We start from the raw sequence: 22118 nt of genomic DNA on the forward strand, positions 1-22118 counted from the left end.
AACAGTTAAACATTTACAGTAGTGTGCAGAGATCCAGTAAACATCCAGTGTATCACAGTACTTATATTTATTAATGTGGTATTAGAAATGAATCAAACTGAAAAAGTTTATAGTTATAGAAAGTAATAATATTTGTGGAATCTTTGTTCATATAAATTACAGTCCATCTTCTACTCTTTATACATGAAGCCATCTACAGTAAAGTACATTTACATCAGAATCTCCTTAGAGAACGACCAGCTAGAGGAGTATAAATACACATGCTGCAACAGCAACCACTTAAATTACAACTAACAGACGCAGATATAGAAAAAAAAAGGGGTTATTATAAACATTTCATGTGCCACTGGAAGAGTTTACATTTGAATGTTGATTATAGTGGTTCATTAACAACAGATCTCAGCTCAGTTACACTGCGCTTTTGGTCATTTTGGGGATTTTTACAAGTAATGAGGGGAACGATGTGGACGATGTAGGACTAGCTTACTTGATCCTTTATGATTAGTGTAATAAAACAACGTCTAGCTTATATTCAACTGGAGCTAAAGTTTTTAAATTAGTACGTGTGAAGCACTTTTACAACACAGATGATTGATTTATATGGGTGCCGAGGTGAATTTGTATTTTGGTAAGTCTCCATTTCCTGGTTTTTAAAATTTACTGTCAACAAATGCCATGAAAAGAACAAACCCAGCATTGTTAAACCTCCCTACCCCGTCTGTGGTGCTCAGCCCCAAGCCAAACTTGTTCCTACCGAAGACAGAAATCTTTAAAATGAGTCACAAATATATAGTTTCAATATTACAAAAAGCTAAATCATTCACTAAAACAGCTGAGCACTGTAGGTTTTTTAGCAAACGTTACTCAAACAGGAGTAAATAGTGCATTTGTTGGGGACTACTTTCAGCTGTGGATTAATACACATTTGGTGCTCTAGTCAGTATTTACATCAGCAGGATGGTGTATGTGTGATCAACTACAACTCGCTCCCTCTTCCTCTCCTCAGTTCTCATGCATTGGCTCCGTGTTGTTGACTGTGTAGTTGCTGTGGCTGCTTCGACATAAAGTATATTGATGTTCAAGGTTTTTTTTTTTTTTTTTAAATCAGGGTTAGCCCTTTTTTTGAGCTGCGTAAAAACAACGTGGAGAGCGTCCGGACGAGGAACGCTAATCATGTTCAGTTTTCTGAAGCTGCTCCTTTGATTTAGAGTATGATTTTAGAATTAAATGTTCAAACGAAGGCTGTGATTATATACATAATATATAATATATATATATATATAAATAATAAAATAATTATTCAACTATAGTAAGTTATTACTTTAAGCTTTTGGGTGTTATCTATAGTAAATATAATGATCCAAAATGATGTAAAACTGCATAGTTTTAAGTGAAAAACCCCCAACTCCGTCTGTCTTCCAGCATCCCTGATATCAGGCTTTAGACAATATTTGTCAGCAGGATGAATTCATTGTTGGTTTTGGTCTCTTCGTGGGATTTGTTGACATTAATAAAAATACAGAATATAGTCAGCCTAATCCTTTAATCAGATTAGGGCCCTAACAAAGTATTTGCGTAGTGCGGCCTTGTTAAGAGGATAGTCTGTCCTTCATTTATGTTACAGAAGAATCGTGAAATCATCTTTTTAAAGAAATTAAACCGTCATTCTGCAGTTGCCTTGTCTGGACAACGACCAGAGTTCATGCAGTCATAGTTACTACAGACTATTTACAGTGCGTACAGGGAGGGTGTCGTCCTCTTTAATAAAGAGCCAAGGATTTTTTATCAATCCACATGGATGGAAATGAACTGATGCACTGTAGTGTATCAGATATGGGATGGACTAAATCACTAAAAAAAACTGTACATTTTGTTGAGTGTGTTGACTACACAGCAGAGCGATTTCTTATCTGCCTTCGGAAATTAAAGCAACACACAGTGTGAACAAAGATAAAAGATAAAAGGCCTCTGATGTGTCCTAACACAGCTCAGTAGGAGGATCTGCCTCGAGCGACTTCCTGGTGTTGTAACACTACATGAGTGAATCTCCTGCACCTCACAGAGCTCAGCTGACTGCATGAGACAGTCCAAAGAGGGAATCTGTCTAGAAACTTCAGTGTGGCAAAACTGTTAAAAGATGTCCACATGTCGGGATGCCTCGGTAGCTCACGTACTAAGGCAGTGGTTCTCATCCTTTTCGAGTCACGACACCCCCACACTAATTAGGTGTTGAGTGCTGCAAAACCGGTGTAAACAGCCGTTTCTACACTCCTTCCTACACTCCTTCCTAGCTGATTTTGAGTGATCATTGTGAATGCTTTGATACATAAATGTAAATAAATATTGCTTTGTTTTGTGATGACAGTTTTGTTTGTTTTTCTAGCACCTAAGCGTTGTCCAATGAGCTCCACATACTGTAGATTTTTGATACGTTGCGTGACTTTTTCTCGGCCCCTAACCCGCCAGAAATCCCTCGTCAAAAACTCATGTGCATGCACTCTCCATGCAACTCTCTATCTATTCTGAGGCAAACTATATCACTGATACAGGCGATTAGTGTAGAAAAAAATATGTTATTTAATTTTTTTGTCATCTTGCGACCCCCAGAAATGATATCGCGACCCCTTTAGAAGTCCCGACCCCAGGTTGAGAACCACCAAGGCTGAGTCCTTACCGCAGTGGCCTGGGTCTGAATCCGACCCCGCTTCCCTTTGCTGCATGTCGTCCCCGCTCTCTCCCCCTTTCCTGTCTTATCTTCAGCTATATCTAATAAAGCCCAAAAAATAATCTTAAAAATTGGCCGAATGTGAACGTTTGTCAACAGACTCTTATTGTATAAAAGCCTCTCTCATTTCAAGACTGTATCTGTAGGTAGCATGCTAGAGGAAAATGCTGGCTTGTTTTAGCACCTGCATGCTATACGACATACTGTGGGTCCCACATCCATCTAAAATCATCTTAAAAATGCACCTTTGACACATGACAAGTTGCAGTAAAAGTGGTTAGTCTTCCCCCTCCAGTTTCTGCGTGACACATTTGATGCGGATATTTTCTCGGAGGTTGCGGAGGCGAGCGCTGCGACTTGTGATTTCCTCCACGTAGGTTTTGGGGAACCAGCCCCGCTCCCCGTCAGATAGTCTGATGCCTTCCACCCAGCCTAGTGAAAGACAGCATCCCTTAGACATCAAACAAACCACTACACATCTACTACTGGTTTACAGACCAGACAGCCAGTAGGACACTCAGATTGAACTTTCTAAGTTATGTTAGGTGCAGGTTGAGGTTGGAATGCAGTTTATCTAAAAGAGAACTTTATCCAGCTTCTTACCATCACTTGTAATGGTCTTAGCGTGAAGAATGTCGGCCTTCTCCAGCGTTAACTCATCGTGCTCTTGGGCCTGATAGCTTTTGATGCACTGAACCTGGGATATATCTAAGAGGATAAAACAAGAAAAAGATGAATGAGAGGATTAAAAGGTTCATACTGATTCATAGTGCACCTAAAGCTCTCTACTGACCATCATTCTCACTGGCATGCTCGATGTCTTCGCGTGGATCAGATGGAAACATGGCTGTGATCCATCTCTGCTTCCCGCTCCTTGGTAGACACAACAAAGAAGGGCAGTTAGAGGCCCGTCTACTAAAGCATCCAGTTGTGGACTGAAGCTAAATTATTGTTGTTACTCACTCAGTGTGTGACTTGAGCAGGATCTGGTGTTTGAGCTGTTGGCCTTCACACAGCTGCAGGTGGAAGATGAAGCCTGAGATGCCCTGCAGCTTCAGACTGAGGTCCTTCACTTTCAGCTGTCCTATCTTGGCGTGAACGAACACCATGAACTTCCACGTACTGCAAGAACAATGTTGTTTTATTATCAAGATCACCAGCAGACAGTGCATGTCTAATAACCAGCTGGTGAGTCTCGTGTCTATGTGTAGATTTTTGTCATTGTAGCATATTTCAAATTATTCTGATGATGTATGTTTATGGATAATCCTGGTGAAACCCTATGTGTTGTTTTCAGACTATTAATCTTAGAGCCATGGGGGTGGTGGACAACATGGACTATTTTTGGATGCATTTGATTTTGCCACCTCAGACTGCTGAAGCTCATATTAGCTTAGGTTAAACTTTAGTATGCATTTTTGCACAAAATACGCATAGCGGATTTTGTTCTCAATTCATTACAGTGTTGTTGCGCTGGGAGGGGATTGCTGCACAGCCAGTACGAGAGGAGGAATGATTATGGCGACCTATTACTGTTTCAACGTGCATATATGGCATGTGAGCTTTTTATTAAGAGAGACTTATCCTTCAACTTATATTTGACACATTTTCTAAATGCTCCTCGTTGCCTATCATTAATCAGTCAAGCAATATTTTAGTTCTTGGTCTCTTTGTATCGGCTGAATATCACTCACTCCTTCCTCCTGGACAGCAGCAGACAGTCATTGAACAGGTGGAGGTACACAGGCTTGGTGGGCAACTTGAGCTTTGAACCGGAAATACTCATCATCTGAGTGTCCACCTCCAGGAGTTCACCGTGTTTCACCAGCCAGCGGGACTGAGAGATCAGAGGGAAGATCTGCAAACAAAGGAAATAAGTTGAGAAATACTGCAAAATGGTTAACGATGCAGATAAATAAAAGAAAATGAACAATTTCAGTCACCTTTCCCTCAAAATTGATTTTCTTATTGAGGTGAATAAGTTCCTCCATCCTCTTCATCGACTGCACACTGGAGTTACATTCTTTGATGATCTAAGAAGACACAACGTGGTTATTACTGCTGTGCTTCACCACTGATAATACTGGTACTCATCCAACTGGCTATTAGAGATGATAATCACCACCTTTTTTAGCTCATTGAAAGCTTTAGTGGCAGTGTCCTCATCCCGGGAACCCGGTGTCGTCCTCTTTAAGATGTTCTGAAAAGTAAAGACGTTTTTGAAGGCATGCCAAAAGAGAAAACAATACTCTTGTTGCTGGGGAAAAAAAATGCGGCAAATTGCTTAGCCGGTCCAAATATTATCCCATTTACAGTTCCACGTAATTAGGTTTCAAGTGCAAACATGAATTCTGCAGTTAATTTTTACCTCCACCAGCATTTTAAGCCGTGTGATTCTCTGAAACGGGAGGATCAGAAAAGAGGTCAGAGGAAGTCTTTGGCAGATGGGGTCCTCCTCCAAACGAGCCAGGATGCCGGGGAAACGAGGGTTCTCGTGCCTGAGAGGACAAGACGATTATATTTAGAGAAACACTTTAATGACTTTTGGTGAAAGTGGGTGTGAATTCCAGCATGCTTTTTACCCTGGAAAGAAAAATGTTAAGCCTCCTCTAGATGAACCATCTGCAAGTTAAGTCATGCAGGTGTAAAATAATACCGGAGCACCCTTAGAGGAAATCACGGACAGTTTATACACTACAGCCGCAAGTGTGCACAGAGAGATAGTGCCTAGATACTTTTACATATATTAGGCGAGGGGGAAAAAAAACGATTAATGTAAGAATTGCGATATCTTCTACAGTTCTGAATTGATTCTTTGATTCTGAACTTCCAAAAAATGATTTATAAATAAATTAATTAATATAATTTTCACACTTTATTCTTTTTTATTTTGTTCTGTACATACATGATCATCTGTACAAAATCGGACTTTCATACAACTGTATAATGTTCTTTCTAATTAAAGTTACATATACATATAATTATACAGGATGACAGGAAGCAGCATTCAGGTTTTAGTGTCAGAGATCACCGTGAAGATTGATAAATCTCCCATCTCCTAAACTGGAAAACATTTTCATGCAATTTTTAATCGAGAATCGATTTTGAATCAAATCGTGAGATACCAAAAGATTCACACCCCTAAGGCTGCATTCACATTGGTTTTACAGCGGGGTGGGAGAGTCACTTTACGGCCCAATAACTGCGACAATTAACTTCTTTTGTTCCCACATGACTGGGTTGTACAGCTGTAGATCACCGGTTATGTGATTGGCCACTGTAGCGTGACGTCGGGTTGCGTTTCTCCAAAAATTGATTTTTGTTTCTACTTTTCCGCCGCAGGCTATTGCATTTTTTTTCAGCAGCCGCAGCCCAAACATGCTACCCCCAAATCCATCGCACCCTCCAAGGCCTGAATATGTACTTAAAGAGGCATCACATTCTTTGTCTCACGCAGCATTCAGCTTTATTGATTTCCCAAATGATGGTTTTTTATGATGTTTTTATGATGCTCATTCTGTATGTTATATTATGTGCATGTCATATATGGTTGTTGATGTTTTCTTGATAGTCTTTGATGCTCATTGTGCAAAGCAAATTCCCCTAGGGGCAATAAAGGTTTCATTAATTTCATTGAAAATGTATAGGAAGTCTTGCGTTTTCATTGCACCGCCTGATCTGGTATGAATGCAGCCTAACATGTATGTCTAGGTCTCAAACAGCTGATATGTTATACATGTGATGAAAGCAGTTACTCACAGCAAACGTTGGTACGTCTGCTCCTGGTACGCCTGGTTGGTTACATAAGGTAAATAAACCCTTCGCAGAGCCGGGCAGTGCTCCAGGACGATGTCGCACACGTCAAAACGCAGAATGTCTTCCTCCAGCCGGTGCTCCAGGTCCTGAAGAAACCTGCAGGCACCGAGTCAGCAGAAAATACATTTAGAGGAGGACACACGATGACGGAGATGTTAAAATAAAGACAGAAGCATATCAGCAGCTCATTACATCACCTCTCACTGACACCTTTGACTTCAGGCAGCTTGGAGAAGAGCCACTGCTTATCCTGAGCGCCAAGACACTCGGCGACCTCCTGCGATAACATGAAGTGGTCCACCGCGATCGTCAAACTACGAATGTACGACGCCTCCGACGTCACCAGCTCAAACTTTGCCTGAGTTGAGGAAGAGACAGTTGGTCAGCCAGCCATCTACAGTAAAATTAACTAGCAAACAGATGTGGCGGTCCAAAAGAGAAAAAAACATCTGCAATGTCTCATTCACCTCCTGTAGTTTCCGTTCCTCGTTGCTGAAGTTGTCGAGCTGGCCGCTGGTTCGAACATCGGGGATGTCCTGCCACAGTGCAAAAGCAGAGCCTCGTGATGAGCGAAAGGAGCTGGATGGAGACAAATTAGAAGGAGACGGGGTCCCGTCTGAACCCTCATCCCTGAGCCCCTCCTCCTCTGTGCCCGGCTCCTTCCCCTGCTGCCTCTGGATCTCTCTGTTGATGGCCACGTCACTGTATTCCTGGTACAGAATCGCTGCAGCACAGTGAAAAGGGATGTTACAGGAAAACTCAATCAAGTCTCGGTTTAACTAAGTGCAATAGCTTAAAAAAAATAGTTCAGGTAAACTTACAACTAGGCAAAAACCGTGATAAGCGATTCGAACTAGCGACAGTTGGAAGCGTGCAGAACTCTTCCTCTATGGATTTCTTCCGTATTCTGTAGAATAGCATGTGAACTGACGTCAATACATGTCCTTTAATCTTTGCAGTTTTTGTGTGGAAATAGTTTAAGTCCATATTTACCCGAGTTTTGTGCTCCACCGATGCAAAGGCATGCCATTGTCACTGCTTGGCAGAGTGGGTGTAGGTCCTACAGGACTGTGGGGGGCGCTATCACTAGAGCCTCCTGAGCTGCGGTGCCTGGAGTTGGACTTATCTAAAGAGGATAAAAAGCACACGGTGCAGGTGTGAGGTCCATGGAAGAAGCAATAGACCTCATGCAATAACATTACTCTGTTTGAACCTTTCTGGATGTTTAGGGACAACTTTTTAGGAGGTAAAACTCCAGCAGCACTTGTAGTTTACAGAACAGCTTCTTGATATAATTGGCTGTTTCGGGCTCTCAGTTCACCTATTTGTGCTTTCTTCTTAAAGCTACTACGAGGAACTTTCATTTTGTGTTGATTTGGGCGGCCCCTGTGGACAAAAGCGGTAGTGTTTCTGAGCACCAGATTCCCTTTAGAAAACTGAAAGACAGTCTGCTCCGCTCAGTCCTGGTTCTGGTTCTCCCGTGCCTCCCTTTCCTCCAGCGGACCCAGAAATATGGCCTGAGCCTCCAGCAGCATGGTGTCGGTGTTGACTCCCAGTGGGGACCGGTGGAGCAGCGAGGCGAAGCTCTGCTCCTGAACGGAGGAAGAGCCGCTGCTGCCGGGTGCGGAGCTCCGACTGCAGGTCGAATGTTGTAGCGAGGCCGGATCTGGGTCTGTCTGAAGCGGGCTGATTGCTGATGGAGTCTGAGCTGGAGGAGTTTCCGGTGACCCTGCATGCCGTAAATCGTTTCGCCTGATTTCGCGAGGAATCTGACCCGATGACAGGCATTAAGAATAACTATATAGAAATAGACAATATTCTTGCAAATGGTCTCATTTGCTCATGTAGGTCATATATAGGCATCAGAATTATATTGAGACCGTTTCATAACCAGTTAAAAGTTCCTTGTAGTAACTTTAATCTACCAAACATATAATTTACACAGTTACCTAGTCCTTGGGGGTAACAAATATTTTCTTTTCCCCAGTATATTTTCAGACATTTTAGCCTTTAAGAGAGAGTAAAGAGACGAGAGGTGACTGGAAATAAGGAGTGAAAGAGAGGAAGATGACATGTACTTGCACCGGGCACATTGCGATTACAAAGTCAGCATCTTAAACCCCCAATAATTATTTTCATTTATGATTAATCTGTTGATAATTGTTTAAATGATTATGATCCATTCATCAGTTATGTACAGTTACTCTCTCAGTTAATTACATGTCTGTCAGTCATGTTGTTGATTGACTAGAATTCCAGTTGTTCCAAATGTTGACCTTTGCCCTCTGGAAACAAGTCTGGACACAAGTAACAGAAGTTATTGACTAGTTTTCTGTCATACAACAGCGCAAATGATTGAGGTTTGACATTGACTGATATGCAGGAACACTGAAGGTCTTAACCCTCACACTTTAAAGGGATAATTTGAGTGTTTTGAAACGGGGGTTGTATAAGGCGGTCGGCTCGCCCCCTGTTTGGAGAAGCAGACAGGAGTTACTGCGCCAGAAGCAAAGTTAAGTACTGCTGTGGATGGGGCTGACAGCAAAACGTGTTTTAGACACCTAAAAGAAAGGCCCACCTAAAAAAATCAATATCAGTTTAAGTGTACGCTAATATTTCACCGCTTTATCTTGCTGTCAGACAGCCCTTTCTGACAGGGAGCTGAACTGAACGTGAAACTTATTTATGCTCTCGTCAAAGCAAGCAGACTCTATTGACAAAAACAGTATAGCTAAGTTTCATTTTCAGTTCAGTTCCCTGTCGGAAAATATTCTAAATATAGCGTACACTTAAAGCTGAAGTAGGCGAGATTGGAGCAAATATGATTAAAAAAAGTTATTTTTATAAAACGGTCTCTATATTGTGACAGTAGTACATGAAACAGGTAACCTGAAAAAATCATGTGCCTCTGTGTCCTCCGGTGCTCCTAACGGCATCTGTAAGATTTCACATACCGGAGGAAAACAAGCAGTAAGAGCTGACCTGAGGTCTGCTGTCCATCTGCTGTCTACGAGAGCCGGCTGTCAATCACTCGCGAACTCCGACCAAACGGTCAAACTAGGCAGCGCTGATCAAATATGAATCAATATTATGTTACGTTAATGCCTATTTCTCGCCTCAAATGTTTTCAGAATCATCTTGTAGTGTACTGTTTAGCTGTAAAATGAGAAAGTTTGGACACGGCAGCCGTTGTGAAATCTGGTGAAGGAACGCCAAGTACCCGTCACATGACCGGAGCACAGCCAATAGGAACGCTCTCTCAATTAAATGACCTGTGATTGGCCAAAGTCTCCCGTCATTGCTAGATTTTCTAAAGCCTGAAAACAGAGCCATGAGGAGGTGCAGAAGTCTAGTTTTCTCTCAGAACACTTGGATTACAATATGCTGAAAGGTTATTATGGAAATTTTGCCCAATGATGCCAAAAACATACTGCCTGCTGCCACTTTAAACTGAGATTAATACTATCCCTTTAAGTTGGTTTGTCCTTTACTTTGTCACCAATCTGCATAAATATGTTGTCTTTGTTGAAGATGAGACCATTGAACTTGTGTTTTTTAAATCACTGTTTGTGGTATTTATTTGTAATGGGTTTTATATTGCTCTTGGTTGGGCTAGGTTTATGGACTACCTTTGAATGAAATGTTACCGTGATATTGGTTCTGTTTTCTACTCACAGTCGGCGTTGGGGCTGATGCTGTTGGCGCTCTGTCTGTCTCTGGAGGCGACCCGTGCAGACAGCGACTTCCCCAGCTTCAAGGTGAAGGAGCTCTTCCTCTGAGACAGCTGCAGTCTGGATATCAGTTCTGAAGCTGAGAAGCGCCGCCGTTCTTGATCCCCCTGACGACTGCGTGGAAAAAAGCTCCCCCCTGTGGCACTTGACGTTTCTACACTCCCGCCGTCTTCCCCCACCCCTGGCATTGAGTCCTCTATTATTTGCAGGGGTTCTGCAGGTAGATTAAAAATATCATCGTCTGTGGATGAAGGGCTTGAAATGGCCTCCAGAGAAGATAATCCACTGAGGTCCTCCTCCAGGAAAGATGCAAAAGGTCCTGGGAAGATGTAGTCTGCGTCCAGGATTGGGCTGCTGAGAGATTCATCGCTCTGGCTGTCTGGGGAGTAAACCTGGATCTTTCGCCCTGGAAACAAGAAAATAACTTTATTGGATTATGAGGAGGCACACCAGGCAAAAACTTTGTCCTTTCATAAACTGGTAAATTTTGCTTCCATAACATGTCTTCTTTCAGACTAGTGAAAAGAAAACATCCTAAATACACATTTAGGTGTTTCCTTTACTACTTTGTCTATTCGGGTCTGTAGATTTCTCCTAAATTAACAAAAAGTTAACATTAGATAACGCCTCATTTGCATATTTAAACATAAAATTTCAGAAAAATTGTAATACAAAAAATAATCGTCTTAATGTAAGTAATCAGCTGGGGAAGTTTCATGGTGATATCTGTTGGTTAAAGATTTTTACCCTATTCACCTTTAGTGTGCAAAATGTATGGAATTTTACAATCCATATCTTTAAAGGCTGTTTTCTCAAAAATTACTTTTCTCTCCGACTCTGAGCCAGAAATCTCCACTTCAGTAGCAACCGTGTCATACTAGCTTGTCGAGAAGGAGCCTAAAAACACTCCAAACTTGCGCTAAATTTTGGCGAGGAAAAACTGTCATGGCCATTTTCAAAGGGGTCCCTTGACCTCTGACCTCAAGATATGTGAATGAAAATGGGTTCTATGATGGTTACCCACGAGTCTCCCCTTTACAGACATGCCCACTTTATGATAATCACATGCAGTTTGGGGGCAATTCATAGTCAAGTCAACACACTGACAGCTGTTGTTGCCTGTTGGGCTTCAGTTTGCCATGTTATGATTTGAGCATATTTTTTATGCTAAATGCTGTTTTGTGTTGTTAATTGATTTCCAGTAATAAATATATACATACATTTGCATAAAGCAGCATATTTGTCCACTCCCATGTTGATAACAGTTTTAAATACTTGACAAATCTCCCTTTAAGGTACATTTTGAACAGGTAAAAAATGTGTGATTGATTTGTGATTAACTATGGACAGTCATGCGACTAATAGCAATTAAATAATTTAATCGATTGACAGCCCTAGTTTTTTTCATTTTCTACCCTATTCATGGGATGTCTCCCCTTACAAGGAAGCATGTAAAGAGCTTTTAAAGCCTGATTTGTTATGTCATCTTAGTCCATAGGGGAAAAAATCTGCACACTCACGGATAGACTTCTCTTTCAGTGAACCCTGTGACGTCCTCCTCTGCAGCTGGCAGGAGTCAAGGCTCTGAAACCCGGGACCTTCAGGTGAGGATGGGGAGCAAGGTAACTGAGATTCCCAGGAGTCTCTGTCGGAGTATAGAGAGGACAGAGGGAATGGCAGAGGGAGGCTGAGCGCCGCGTAGAGAGGACGACATATTGTTGTGACACTACGAGGTTTTTCTGTCTGCTCCTGCAAAGAAGTCCTGATGCCGTTATGGCATTCAAGCTCACAGTCACTCGCAGGTGTATGAGAGTTCAAATTCAACGTTGTTTCGTGCTCATTGTCTGTCCTGTGGCAGCCGTTCTGCTTGTCATTCAGTTCATTTAGTTTGTGTCTGAAACAATTCAGGGTCACAGAGTGTGTCGTGCATTGTGCCTCTGGAATAACAGTCGGCCTCGGAGAGCCGAGACCGTTTAGTTTAGGAGTCACTGGTGGCTGTAGCTCAATAAACGCCAATGTTTCCTGCTGGCACACGGCGACATGCTTGTGGTGACAGGGGTGGAGGAGAGGCCTGTCCTCCTGGGCCTCGCTCAGAGCCTGGGACTCCCCTGAGCCAGGGATCCACATGCTGGGACTCTCTCCTCGGCAGCGAAGAGAGTGAAGGTGGGGTTGGAAATCAGGAAAAGGTGAGAATCCATACCCAGGAAGCATGGCTGAACGAACACATGGGAGCTGCAGAAGAAGAGAGGGAGAAGAACTATTTAATATGTTTTACTAAAAAATATTCCACATGATCTTTTTATCATTTTGTTTGACTTTATTAATGTCTCATTTAAATGCAAAATTATTTCTTTTAAATGTATGAATTCATTACTTGATTATACCTTATTAAAAGGGACTGTGTTAAAATGATTAGTGTAGGGAGAGGGGGTTGAATCTTATGTTTAACTTTTTAAAAAGGCAAGACTCCACACTATTTTATTTGGACCCTCCTCTTGACTTGAAAAAATACCCTCTACACTCCTGGAATTAGCAGGATGGACTCTGAAACTATCGACACGTGCAGGATGTTTCCCAGTCACACACACACGTACCAGCACGAACACACATACATTAAGGTGTAGTGTATCTCCTGAGCCGTGTCTTCCTGCTCTAATTAAAGACCTCTCAGCATCCAGCACCTGTATTTAACATCTAGACACACACCAGCCTCCAGACAGAATACCACAACAGACAGACAGATGGAGTAAGGTAGGAGAGCACACCCTAAACACTCTCACCTTTCACCTGAGATCTATACCCATCCATCACTCTGGTGGTTTGCCAGTTTGTCTTCCTGTCAGCTCACATTAACTAGCAGGCACCTCCTGTGATTGAATATTCACAGTGAGCGTCTGCAGCGGCTCATAAAGTTAGCTCTCCTGACAGGCTGTTAAAACACACACTTGTGGAGCTCTGTCTCTTCTTACCCACCTGCTTCCTGAACAGCTAATCCTCATCTCCTGGATTTAACCACCAGGTAAAAGGAACTGTACAGACGCTAACATACAACACAGACGGTCACATGCAAACTGTGTACGCACAGAGGAGGGATGCAGAGGTAAACTGGTTTTATATTTGTTATTTAGTCACATTACACAAAAGTCACAGTCCCACATCATTTTCAAAATACCTTAAAAAAGCAGCACCTTATATCCAAACAAAGTTAAGGTACACTATTCTTGTCAACCAGAAGTGACACAAGAGGGTGGAGCTAAGTACAACCAAACACTGAATGAGACATTTTTAGAGGAAGAAAAGGTTATAATTAACTTTGATGAACAGAAAACACACTGTGAAAGGGTTAAAGCTGTAAGACGAAAACATGGACAACTCCCAACAACCTGAGCATCCCCGCTTTATGGTCTATTTGACTCTAAATGGGACCATAATTTGCTAAATGAACATCATGCTGTATTGAAGAAGACTTGCTGCTAGCGATTGAGACCATAAACTCATGTTTACAATGTTTATTGAGGTAATAAATCAAGTTAGAAGTCGGCTCATTTTCTCATAGACTTCTATACAATCAGACTTATTTTTGCAACCAGAGGAGTCGCCCCCTGCTGGCTGTTAGAAAGAATGCAAGGTAAGGCGCTTCAGCATTGGCTTCACTTCTCAGACCCGGAGGTTGCCGCCTTATTTTACATTATAGTAAGTACTATCACATTAAACTGTACACCTGTAATTTACATAGGAGTGTAATTTAAGAGGATGAAAGCATACATTAATGCTTTTCCTGAAAGTATAACTTTGTTTAGGATGGTGTTTGTTTGCCTGGAGAATCACAGCCTGGAAATAATAGTTTACCTTCCTCTTTATTGAGAGCACATGTGTGCTGTGAATATGAGGCTGTTGAAAAGCCACACCTGCTCAGGCAGCCCAGTCAATCCTATCTCTCTCTCTCTGTTTCTCTGCTACACTCACACACATGCGTTTGCATGCATGTATGCACACACACAAACACAAGTGCACACACACACACACACACAGTACTGCGGGCACAAATGGTTACCTGTTCCCTGCTGCAGACAAAGGCAGCCTTTATCTGAGTACCTGGGCCAGGCTGCCCTGAGCACAGGACACCTGAGAGGGTGTGGGAACTGCTTATACTGATCCACTCATATAGTGCAGCCACTGAGCCATATAAACACATCCAGACCACTGTTGCATAATGACACAAGCTTACTGGTGTCTGAATGTGATTACTGGCTGGTTCAACTGTAATCCTGCTGTAGATGTACAGTATTAACCAAACTTTTCTTACCACTAAATCAGGTCTAGGGCTGTCAAAGTTTTAACGCAAAATCGCTTTAACGCCACTAATTTCTTTAACGCATTAATGCAAGTTTTAAAGCTACAGTGAAGATACTGGCATCATATTAAACTACAAAAGCCCAAGGAATCCATTGGTACCAACATGTCATACTAGATTGTTGTGAAGGAGGTTAAATAGCGCCATAAACTTGCTCTAAATTTTGACGAGGAAAAACTGGCATGGACATTTTCAAAGGAGTCCCTTGACCTCTGACCTCAAGATATGTGAATGAAAATGGGTTCTATGAGTACCCACGAGTCTCCCCTTTACAGACATGCCCACTTTGATGATCACATGCAGTTTGGGGCAAGTCATAGTCAAGTCAGCACACTGACACACTGACAGCTGTTGTTGCCTGTTGGGCTGCAGTTTGCCGTGTTATGATTTGAGCATATATTTTATGCTTAATGCAGAACATGTGAGGGTTTCTGGACAATATCTGTAATTGTTTTGTGTTGGTAATTGATTTACAATAATAAATATACACATATAGTTGCATAAAGCAGCATATTTGCCCATGTTGATAAGAGTAATAATTACCTGACAAATCTCTCTTTAAGATACACAAACTGTATCTCCATGATCATCTTATCTTTCAATATTATCGTAATGAATAAATGTTCACATAATCCTCCATCAACAGCCGAGTCATCATAAATCAACATACTCTTTGTATTAAATTAGTTATCTGCTCATTTGATCAAGAAACCTCAAAGATCCCAAAAACCGACAATAAGCCTCACCACCACATTCATCACAGCATGAAAGCATCCGATTACACCTAATGCACATTCCTCATGCTGATACAATTATATCACGCGATTAAAATTTCAATTCCAAAGACGTGTAATTTCCCTTGTCATAGCAGGGTGTTATTTGTGACTGTTATGGACTTTGCTGCCAGTGTTTCCCCTGTAATTTCACTAGGCTGCTCTAAGACGCCATGTCTGCATACAGCAGTTAATGAATGGCACCCTGGCATGCCTTTAATGCCAGCAGTCATACGAGGAGCATTTTTAATTGTGATATTTTTCATCATAAATGTCTCAGAATAATCCTTTAATGGAGTATAGCACATAAATATGAGCATAAATCCATTGCTGCTGATTCAGCTTCACGATGGAGCCAAATGTTGTGTAATAACATAATTAAAGTTTGTTTGATGTTTACCAGAGGGGAGATACGAATGTTCAAACAAATGGATTCACTGTTGGATCTGTTTGCGGTTCATGGATGTGAAGAAATACACTTCTACACTGTTTGCTTTTCTAATGTTAGGGAGTGTGATAGTGCTGTGATAGGGATCGCCTCGCTTCCCAGCATTGGACGCTTGATGGGCTGCCACTAGACACAAGACACTCGGCACCTCATTGCACGAACGCTTTGCCTCGTGGACTGCTGCTCCTAGTTTTCGCACCGGAACCAACATGGCGGCTCGTATATCAAGAAAATAGTTCACCGAAATGTGTTTCTCTGAATCTGTCTTTATTTTGGATCGACAACGATTCGTTTAAAAGTTTCTCGAGGGTGTTTTTCAGAGGCTGTGTGTCACACCGGATTTGCATAAAGTAGCCTAGACCTCAACTTTATGCAAATGAGGAGCGGCCAACGTGACGCCCCGTCTCTCGAATCGTGCCGCAACGCTACCAGATTGCATTGCGCGGCTGCTTACACAGACAATGAATGGGAAGTGTGGAAAAGGCTGTGGACACGTACCATTATGGTTTCAGAGAGGAAAATGATCATCATATATTTGTGCCTGGTTTATAAAGTCGTAGTCTGACTCACCAGATATAGACTGTGGGTATAAGCCTGCTATTGGCCACGTATTTCATCGCATTCTCCTCCCCTTCCGCTATAGAGAGCAACCTTTCCGGTGGACCACCATCGGATGGGATTATTTCAGAAAAAATATGAACGGTAGTCAACGTTGAATTGCACCATGAATCACACATATGATGTTTGTCAATTTAAAAGATAATTTTGCAAGTCATGAAAGTCTCAGTTTGTTGCAAAACTGTGCAAAAGTATCAGACTGTGAAAAAAAGTAAATAGAAAGACTTCACATCCAAAAGGCACATAAGTGACGTCTCTCTCACTGAAACTACGATGCCTGTGTGTTTCGTAATGGGATGTACTCACATCAGTTCTTTCGCTTCCCGGTTGATAAAAAGACCAGGAGTCGCTGGATAAAACACATCAGGTAAGATAACCTTTCATTTGTGCGTGAAACATAGCAGTTAACTAGCTAGCTAGTGTTGGTGATGCATATTGTGTGAGACGAGAGATGTAGTTCACTGAGCGGAGGCTTTCTTGACTTGCAAAGTTATCTTTTAAATTGACAAACATCATATGTGTAATTCATGGCACAATTCAAATGGGATCAAAGATGTATTTGTCTCTCTCCGTTGACTACCGTTCATATTTTTGAAAAATAAGACCGGAAGGGGCGGGACTTTGCCTGTCTATCTGCTTGTTACCGTTTGTCCTGTGCTCAGCGACGCCCAAGACGATGTGATGGTTTAAAGAAGTACAAACAAGCCAGACCATTTTTTTCTCTATAGCAGAATGATAATGTGTGCAGTCACACACAGCACTGTGGGGATAGATTTGGCTATGCAAGACTATAAGAGTCGTTTAACTAATACTCTGTTTGTCGATGTGGGTCAATAAATGACTCTTCAAATTCTCTTCTATCTGATAAGACTTTAGCCTGAAAACATCAATCTACTGTGTTTTGTCAGTGTGGCCATGAAAGGCTGATTAGGGTATTTGCTTCAGTTGGTCAGACATTACTTCAAGTTGAACATCATCAACATGAACCTTTCCAAGATGACATCACAAGTCGGGGCTATATTTGGCACATTTTTTCACATCATCAGGTTGTGGTTTACTAAGGCTGTTTTTCCACGGGCCCGGTACAGCCTGCTTTAAAAAAATAAGTCTTCTATATTTTTCTTATTGGTGACAAATTCCATGAGAAAGACAAAAAAAAAACAACAATCAATTTATCCAACTATGAACATACTGTAGTTTATTTTAAGTTATTCCAACATACGCCACCCTGCTGCTGTAAAGACTCACTGTGTATTAATCCACAGCTGAAAATAGTCCCCAAACAAAATGCAACATTTATTCCTATTCTTGTTACATTTACTAAAAACTACAGTGCCTCAGCTCTTTTGTGAAATTATTTAGTCTTTTTTTTAAAATGAAACCATATATTTGTGACACCTTTTTAAAGATATAAGTCTTCAGGAACCCTCAGGGCCCAGCGCCACAGACAGGGTCAAGTCAGAGAGTACTGAGAGACAGAGAAATGCATAGCAAAAATACTGAATGTCACCAGTCTTATCGGTTAATTGTGCAAATATCTCCTCCCTCAAGACGTCACAGTTTTGGCAGTAACTGTACATAAACTAAGATCTGGTGAAGGAACTTTTTGTTACGTTGGTCCTCATTTCTGGAACAAACTGTTTGCTGATCTGAACACAGATTCTCAGTGGATGTTTACCAGGCTAAAACTAAGCTTGTGAGATTAAATCAGGGTTTGCCAGGAGAGCGGCTCTATTAAAAGTCCTTTCTCATCCTCTTGTGTAATATAGTACAAAAAACCTGTTTGAGTTTCACGACATTTCCTCCCTATTTACTTTTCAGCTGCTCAAACATGGATGTTCCTACAACGAGGTGACCCCGGATGCAACCCATATCAGCTTTCAAGTCTAAAAAAACTCTCTTTCTGACGTCAACAACAAATGCCAAATAGAGCTGTCCTGAATACCATTTCTTGGGCTTTGAAGCCTCGGTGAGAAATATTCGAAGGTATTCGAAACTTCCGGCACGGCGCTGCAGGCTGACATGTTCTTCTGTCTGTCTGCCTCCACCCCCCACCCCCTGTTTCAGTGCCGCTGCAGCACTACTGTACACACACACACCTCTACACACAACAAACAGTGATATCCGTTTGAAAATAACTAATAATAAGTCATGCTGAACATGAATAATGAATAAGGTGGAATTATTCCTTATTTCATGGGCCACTTTGGGATTTCTACTTTATCATTACATACTTATATCAAAGTATAACAAAAAAAACGAAGCATTCGAATACTGATTTGGAGGTTAATTACCATGGCAATGGTCAAAGCATTGAAGCAATCGGGTCAGCCCTAATGCCAAAGCAATTGTTTTTCCAGTAGTTTGTGTGGTGATACACAGTGAAAGTAACCTGGTTCCAGACCGAGCCCATCAGAGCTTGGTTTGTTGGATTAAGAAGGTCGGGATGTCATTTTTTTGTGCCACGCTGCGTCCAAAATCTCATACCATGCACTACTGCTCAATATGTGTACTATAATACTATACAATATACCTTTGTGTGGATAAACAGTAGTATGTATCTTCTCGGACCCACTGAACTGTAATTATCACGTCATTTCCTGAGAACCCTACTTGCCAGTTGGAGACGCGTAACCATGGTAACCCGTACCAACCTCACGTGACTAAACGATGATTTGTGGGAATCATAAAGTCTGAACTAATTTAAAAACTATATTACGCCTAGAAAAGTGAAATCTAATACTTATACTTAAATTGAAGCGTTATTGATGTTATAGAGCTGTCCGCCATTCCGAACGTTGTCGTTACTATTACAAAGCATTATGGGATATTTATGCTGCCGTAGTGTCCAGTATTTGCATACTGTAATATTCCCTGGAAATACCCTGGAAGACATTTTATTCAATTAGAGGACACTGTGAGCTTTGTTATGTACTGGTCACAGATGGAAGTCACTAAAAATCATATTGGAGGATCATATTTATTGTTTGCAGTGTTAAGGATATCCAACCAACTAATATTTGATCTAACATTGATCAGACTGTGGAAACTTCAGTGTCTGTCCCTTCCCCCCGCACACAGTTTTCCCTCCATGAGCATAGGTCTGGTGTGTTTGGTCAGACAGACTGGAGTGTCCTGACAGTGTGGTGTGACCAGCTCATGTGTGTGTGTGAGATCGCAGTTTAACTTGGTCACATCGGACCACTAATTGCCAAGCAGGAGACTAAAGAGCCCAGCATTGTCTGCCGAGACAAGACATGACATCATTCAGCGTCACTTCTGGGAAAACCATCCTCACAGTCTCTCTGTGATTTTGTAACACTTTCTATCACTGCTGGGAAAGTGATAAGATTCTGTCCACTGGAATTACTAAAATTATTTTAAAAGTTTTAACAGTGGGATGTCAACTTATTAGTGTTTGTGCTACTCTTCAGCACAGAATATATTAATATTTTCTTGTGTTTACTGAAGCAGCAGACTGCTGTGTAGTTAGGGTGAGTTGTTGCAGGCTGCTGTGGATCTAAAATAGCTTTAAAGGGATGGTTCAGATGTTTTGAAGTGGGGTTGTATGAGGTACTTATCTATAGTCAGTGTATTGTACAGACAGGAGTTACCGCACGGATGCAAAGCAATGTACTGCTGTGGATGGGGCCGGCAGCTAAACGTATTTTAGACACCTAAAGAAAGACTCACCTAAAGAAATCTTTTCTTTTAGGTGTCTAAAATACATTTTGCTGCTGCCCCCGTCCCCAGCAGTACATTGCTTTGCTGCTGTGCGGTAACTCCTGTCTGCTTCTACAAACTGGGGGCGTGCTGACCGTCATCTACTGTAGGTAATACACCTACTATGGATAAGTACCTCATACGACCCCACTTCAAAACAACTGAACTATCCATTTAAAGTACTAACCTCAAATCTTCCCCTCATCTTTTTGCAGTCTTTTGTGCCGGTTTTCCATCCAATTATTTTGATGCAAATTATGACGTGCGTTGATGTAAAAACAATCAAAGGCAACCTGGAACTTGTTGATAAAAATCAGACATTATGCAATACGATTTCGTGCTTGTTTGCGGTAGGCAGGTTTTTTGTCAGTGAATGATGTGGTTTTGCAGTACAGTAAAATGTATCTCCCATGTGTCTAACCTTATGATTAGATAATTGTTAGTTGCCAAGTGATTTGCCTCGACCCAGCTGATAGCAATGCACGTAACTTGAATTTTTGTTTTTGCACACTTAAAATACCTGGATTGGAAGCCAGGGCGTGTCTTCTTGGTATTTTAATGGGCTTTGTCTAAATCTCTCAATCAAAACAAACTCCTCAGCGAGTTCCTGTCAGAGAAAGCGTACCAGATGTCAAGTTGACGCACTAAGCTGCTGTTTTTTTGGAAGATCTGACACTGAATGGTGTGAGAATGGTTGAGTGAAATCAGGTGAGGGAGTTTTTTGTATTCGTTGCTCTTCGAGCCTCCACCCACTCTGAGACAGGTGAGCACCCCAGAGGCTACAGAGGAGGCAGGTGGAGGGGGGAGATATGCCCAAATGTTTACACATGGTGTGGGTCCTCCTAATCCGCCTCTAAAGCCTCAGGCAACTTACCCATGACCTTCCCAGACACTATGAAGATACAGACTGGCTTTACAATCACACACAAGGCCCACCTGAATGTGTGTTTGAGACGCTATCTGTCTCTGATTGAAAGCGACAAGACGTAGAGAAGCCTTCTCTGACCTTGTCTCACCCGGTGGGATTCCCGCTGACTGAAAAAGGGACAAACAGCAACCTCTCATTTAAAAGCCTGAAAAAAATGGTGACCATCTCACACGTAAACGGCAAAACTTTTGGACCTTTAACCTCTCACTCTGCCACCATAACAACTGCAGTCAGATAAGCCGGCACTCAGGAGACATACAGCCAGGATGGTAAAGACACAAAGGAGCTATTGACTAACTTATGGAAATCTGTCTAATTATGGTGCTTTGTCATAAGTCACAAAAGCTATGGAGGGCCAAGGATCCAACATGCAGTAAATCCAGAAAATCTCATAATCAGTACCTTCTGACAGACCATGGTTATCTGTATGAGATGAGATGCTAAGAAAAGGAGTGCTGATTTAGGATGTTTTGTCAGGTTACATGGACATATGAAAAATCCAACACATTGGGAATCCACCTCAGTAAAAAAAGTAGATCTGTCCTCCACCAAAGAAATTCTCAGTCGATTAAACACTCATACGATTTTTGTCGACTAATCATTTAGCTGATTTAATCGACAGATCTGTAAAACGGAGTTTCTCCACAAAGAATCACACAAAAGCACCACTTTAAATCTGGTGTTTACCAGAGATTTGCACATAAGTTTCTTAGAAATAAGTCATCAGAATGAAAGAAGCATAAAAAAAACAACTAAAGACCAAAACGACCGATAAGTCGACTAATCGACTAAGAGGGACCAGCCTTGGACATTGTTGGCTTACAGTACTGTATGTTCAAAAATCCACCAGACTCCATCATCAAAAAAGTGATTTTTTTTTTTACAATTAACTCAACAACCATTTCATGTTTCATACAGCTATTGACAACAGTTTCTCCAATAACTGATATCTCACTATGGATTAAATGTGATGAGCTAGTATGTAATGTGTCATCCTTACAC

General features: G+C 41.6%; 1 protein-coding gene across 1 annotated transcript in view; it reads right to left on the minus strand.

Annotated features, from left to right (window-relative positions):
- Positions 1-54: 54 nt before the first annotated feature.
- The window catches only part of arhgef19 (Rho guanine nucleotide exchange factor (GEF) 19), a 32448-nt gene continuing 10384 nt past the window's right edge, over positions 55-22118 (minus strand). Inside the window, exons 4-18 of the mRNA XM_037772528.1 lie at positions 11793-12504; positions 10217-10678; positions 7535-7667; positions 7363-7448; positions 7009-7265; positions 6739-6899; positions 6485-6637; positions 5094-5223; positions 4851-4925; positions 4669-4758; positions 4420-4583; positions 3689-3847; positions 3519-3598; positions 3329-3433; positions 55-3157 (exon numbers count right to left, since the gene is read on the minus strand). Coding sequence (XP_037628456.1) covers positions 3003-3157; positions 3329-3433; positions 3519-3598; positions 3689-3847; positions 4420-4583; positions 4669-4758; positions 4851-4925; positions 5094-5223; positions 6485-6637; positions 6739-6899; positions 7009-7265; positions 7363-7448; positions 7535-7667; positions 10217-10678; positions 11793-12483 — 2901 coding nt within the window. The 5' untranslated portion in view covers positions 12484-12504 and the 3' untranslated portion in view covers positions 55-3002. The remainder of the gene's footprint in view (positions 3158-3328; positions 3434-3518; positions 3599-3688; positions 3848-4419; positions 4584-4668; positions 4759-4850; positions 4926-5093; positions 5224-6484; positions 6638-6738; positions 6900-7008; positions 7266-7362; positions 7449-7534; positions 7668-10216; positions 10679-11792; positions 12505-22118) is intronic.

This window comes from Sebastes umbrosus, chromosome 6, assembly GCF_015220745.1.
Source record: "Sebastes umbrosus isolate fSebUmb1 chromosome 6, fSebUmb1.pri, whole genome shotgun sequence".
Classification (NCBI taxonomy): Eukaryota; Metazoa; Chordata; class Actinopteri; order Perciformes; family Sebastidae; genus Sebastes; species Sebastes umbrosus.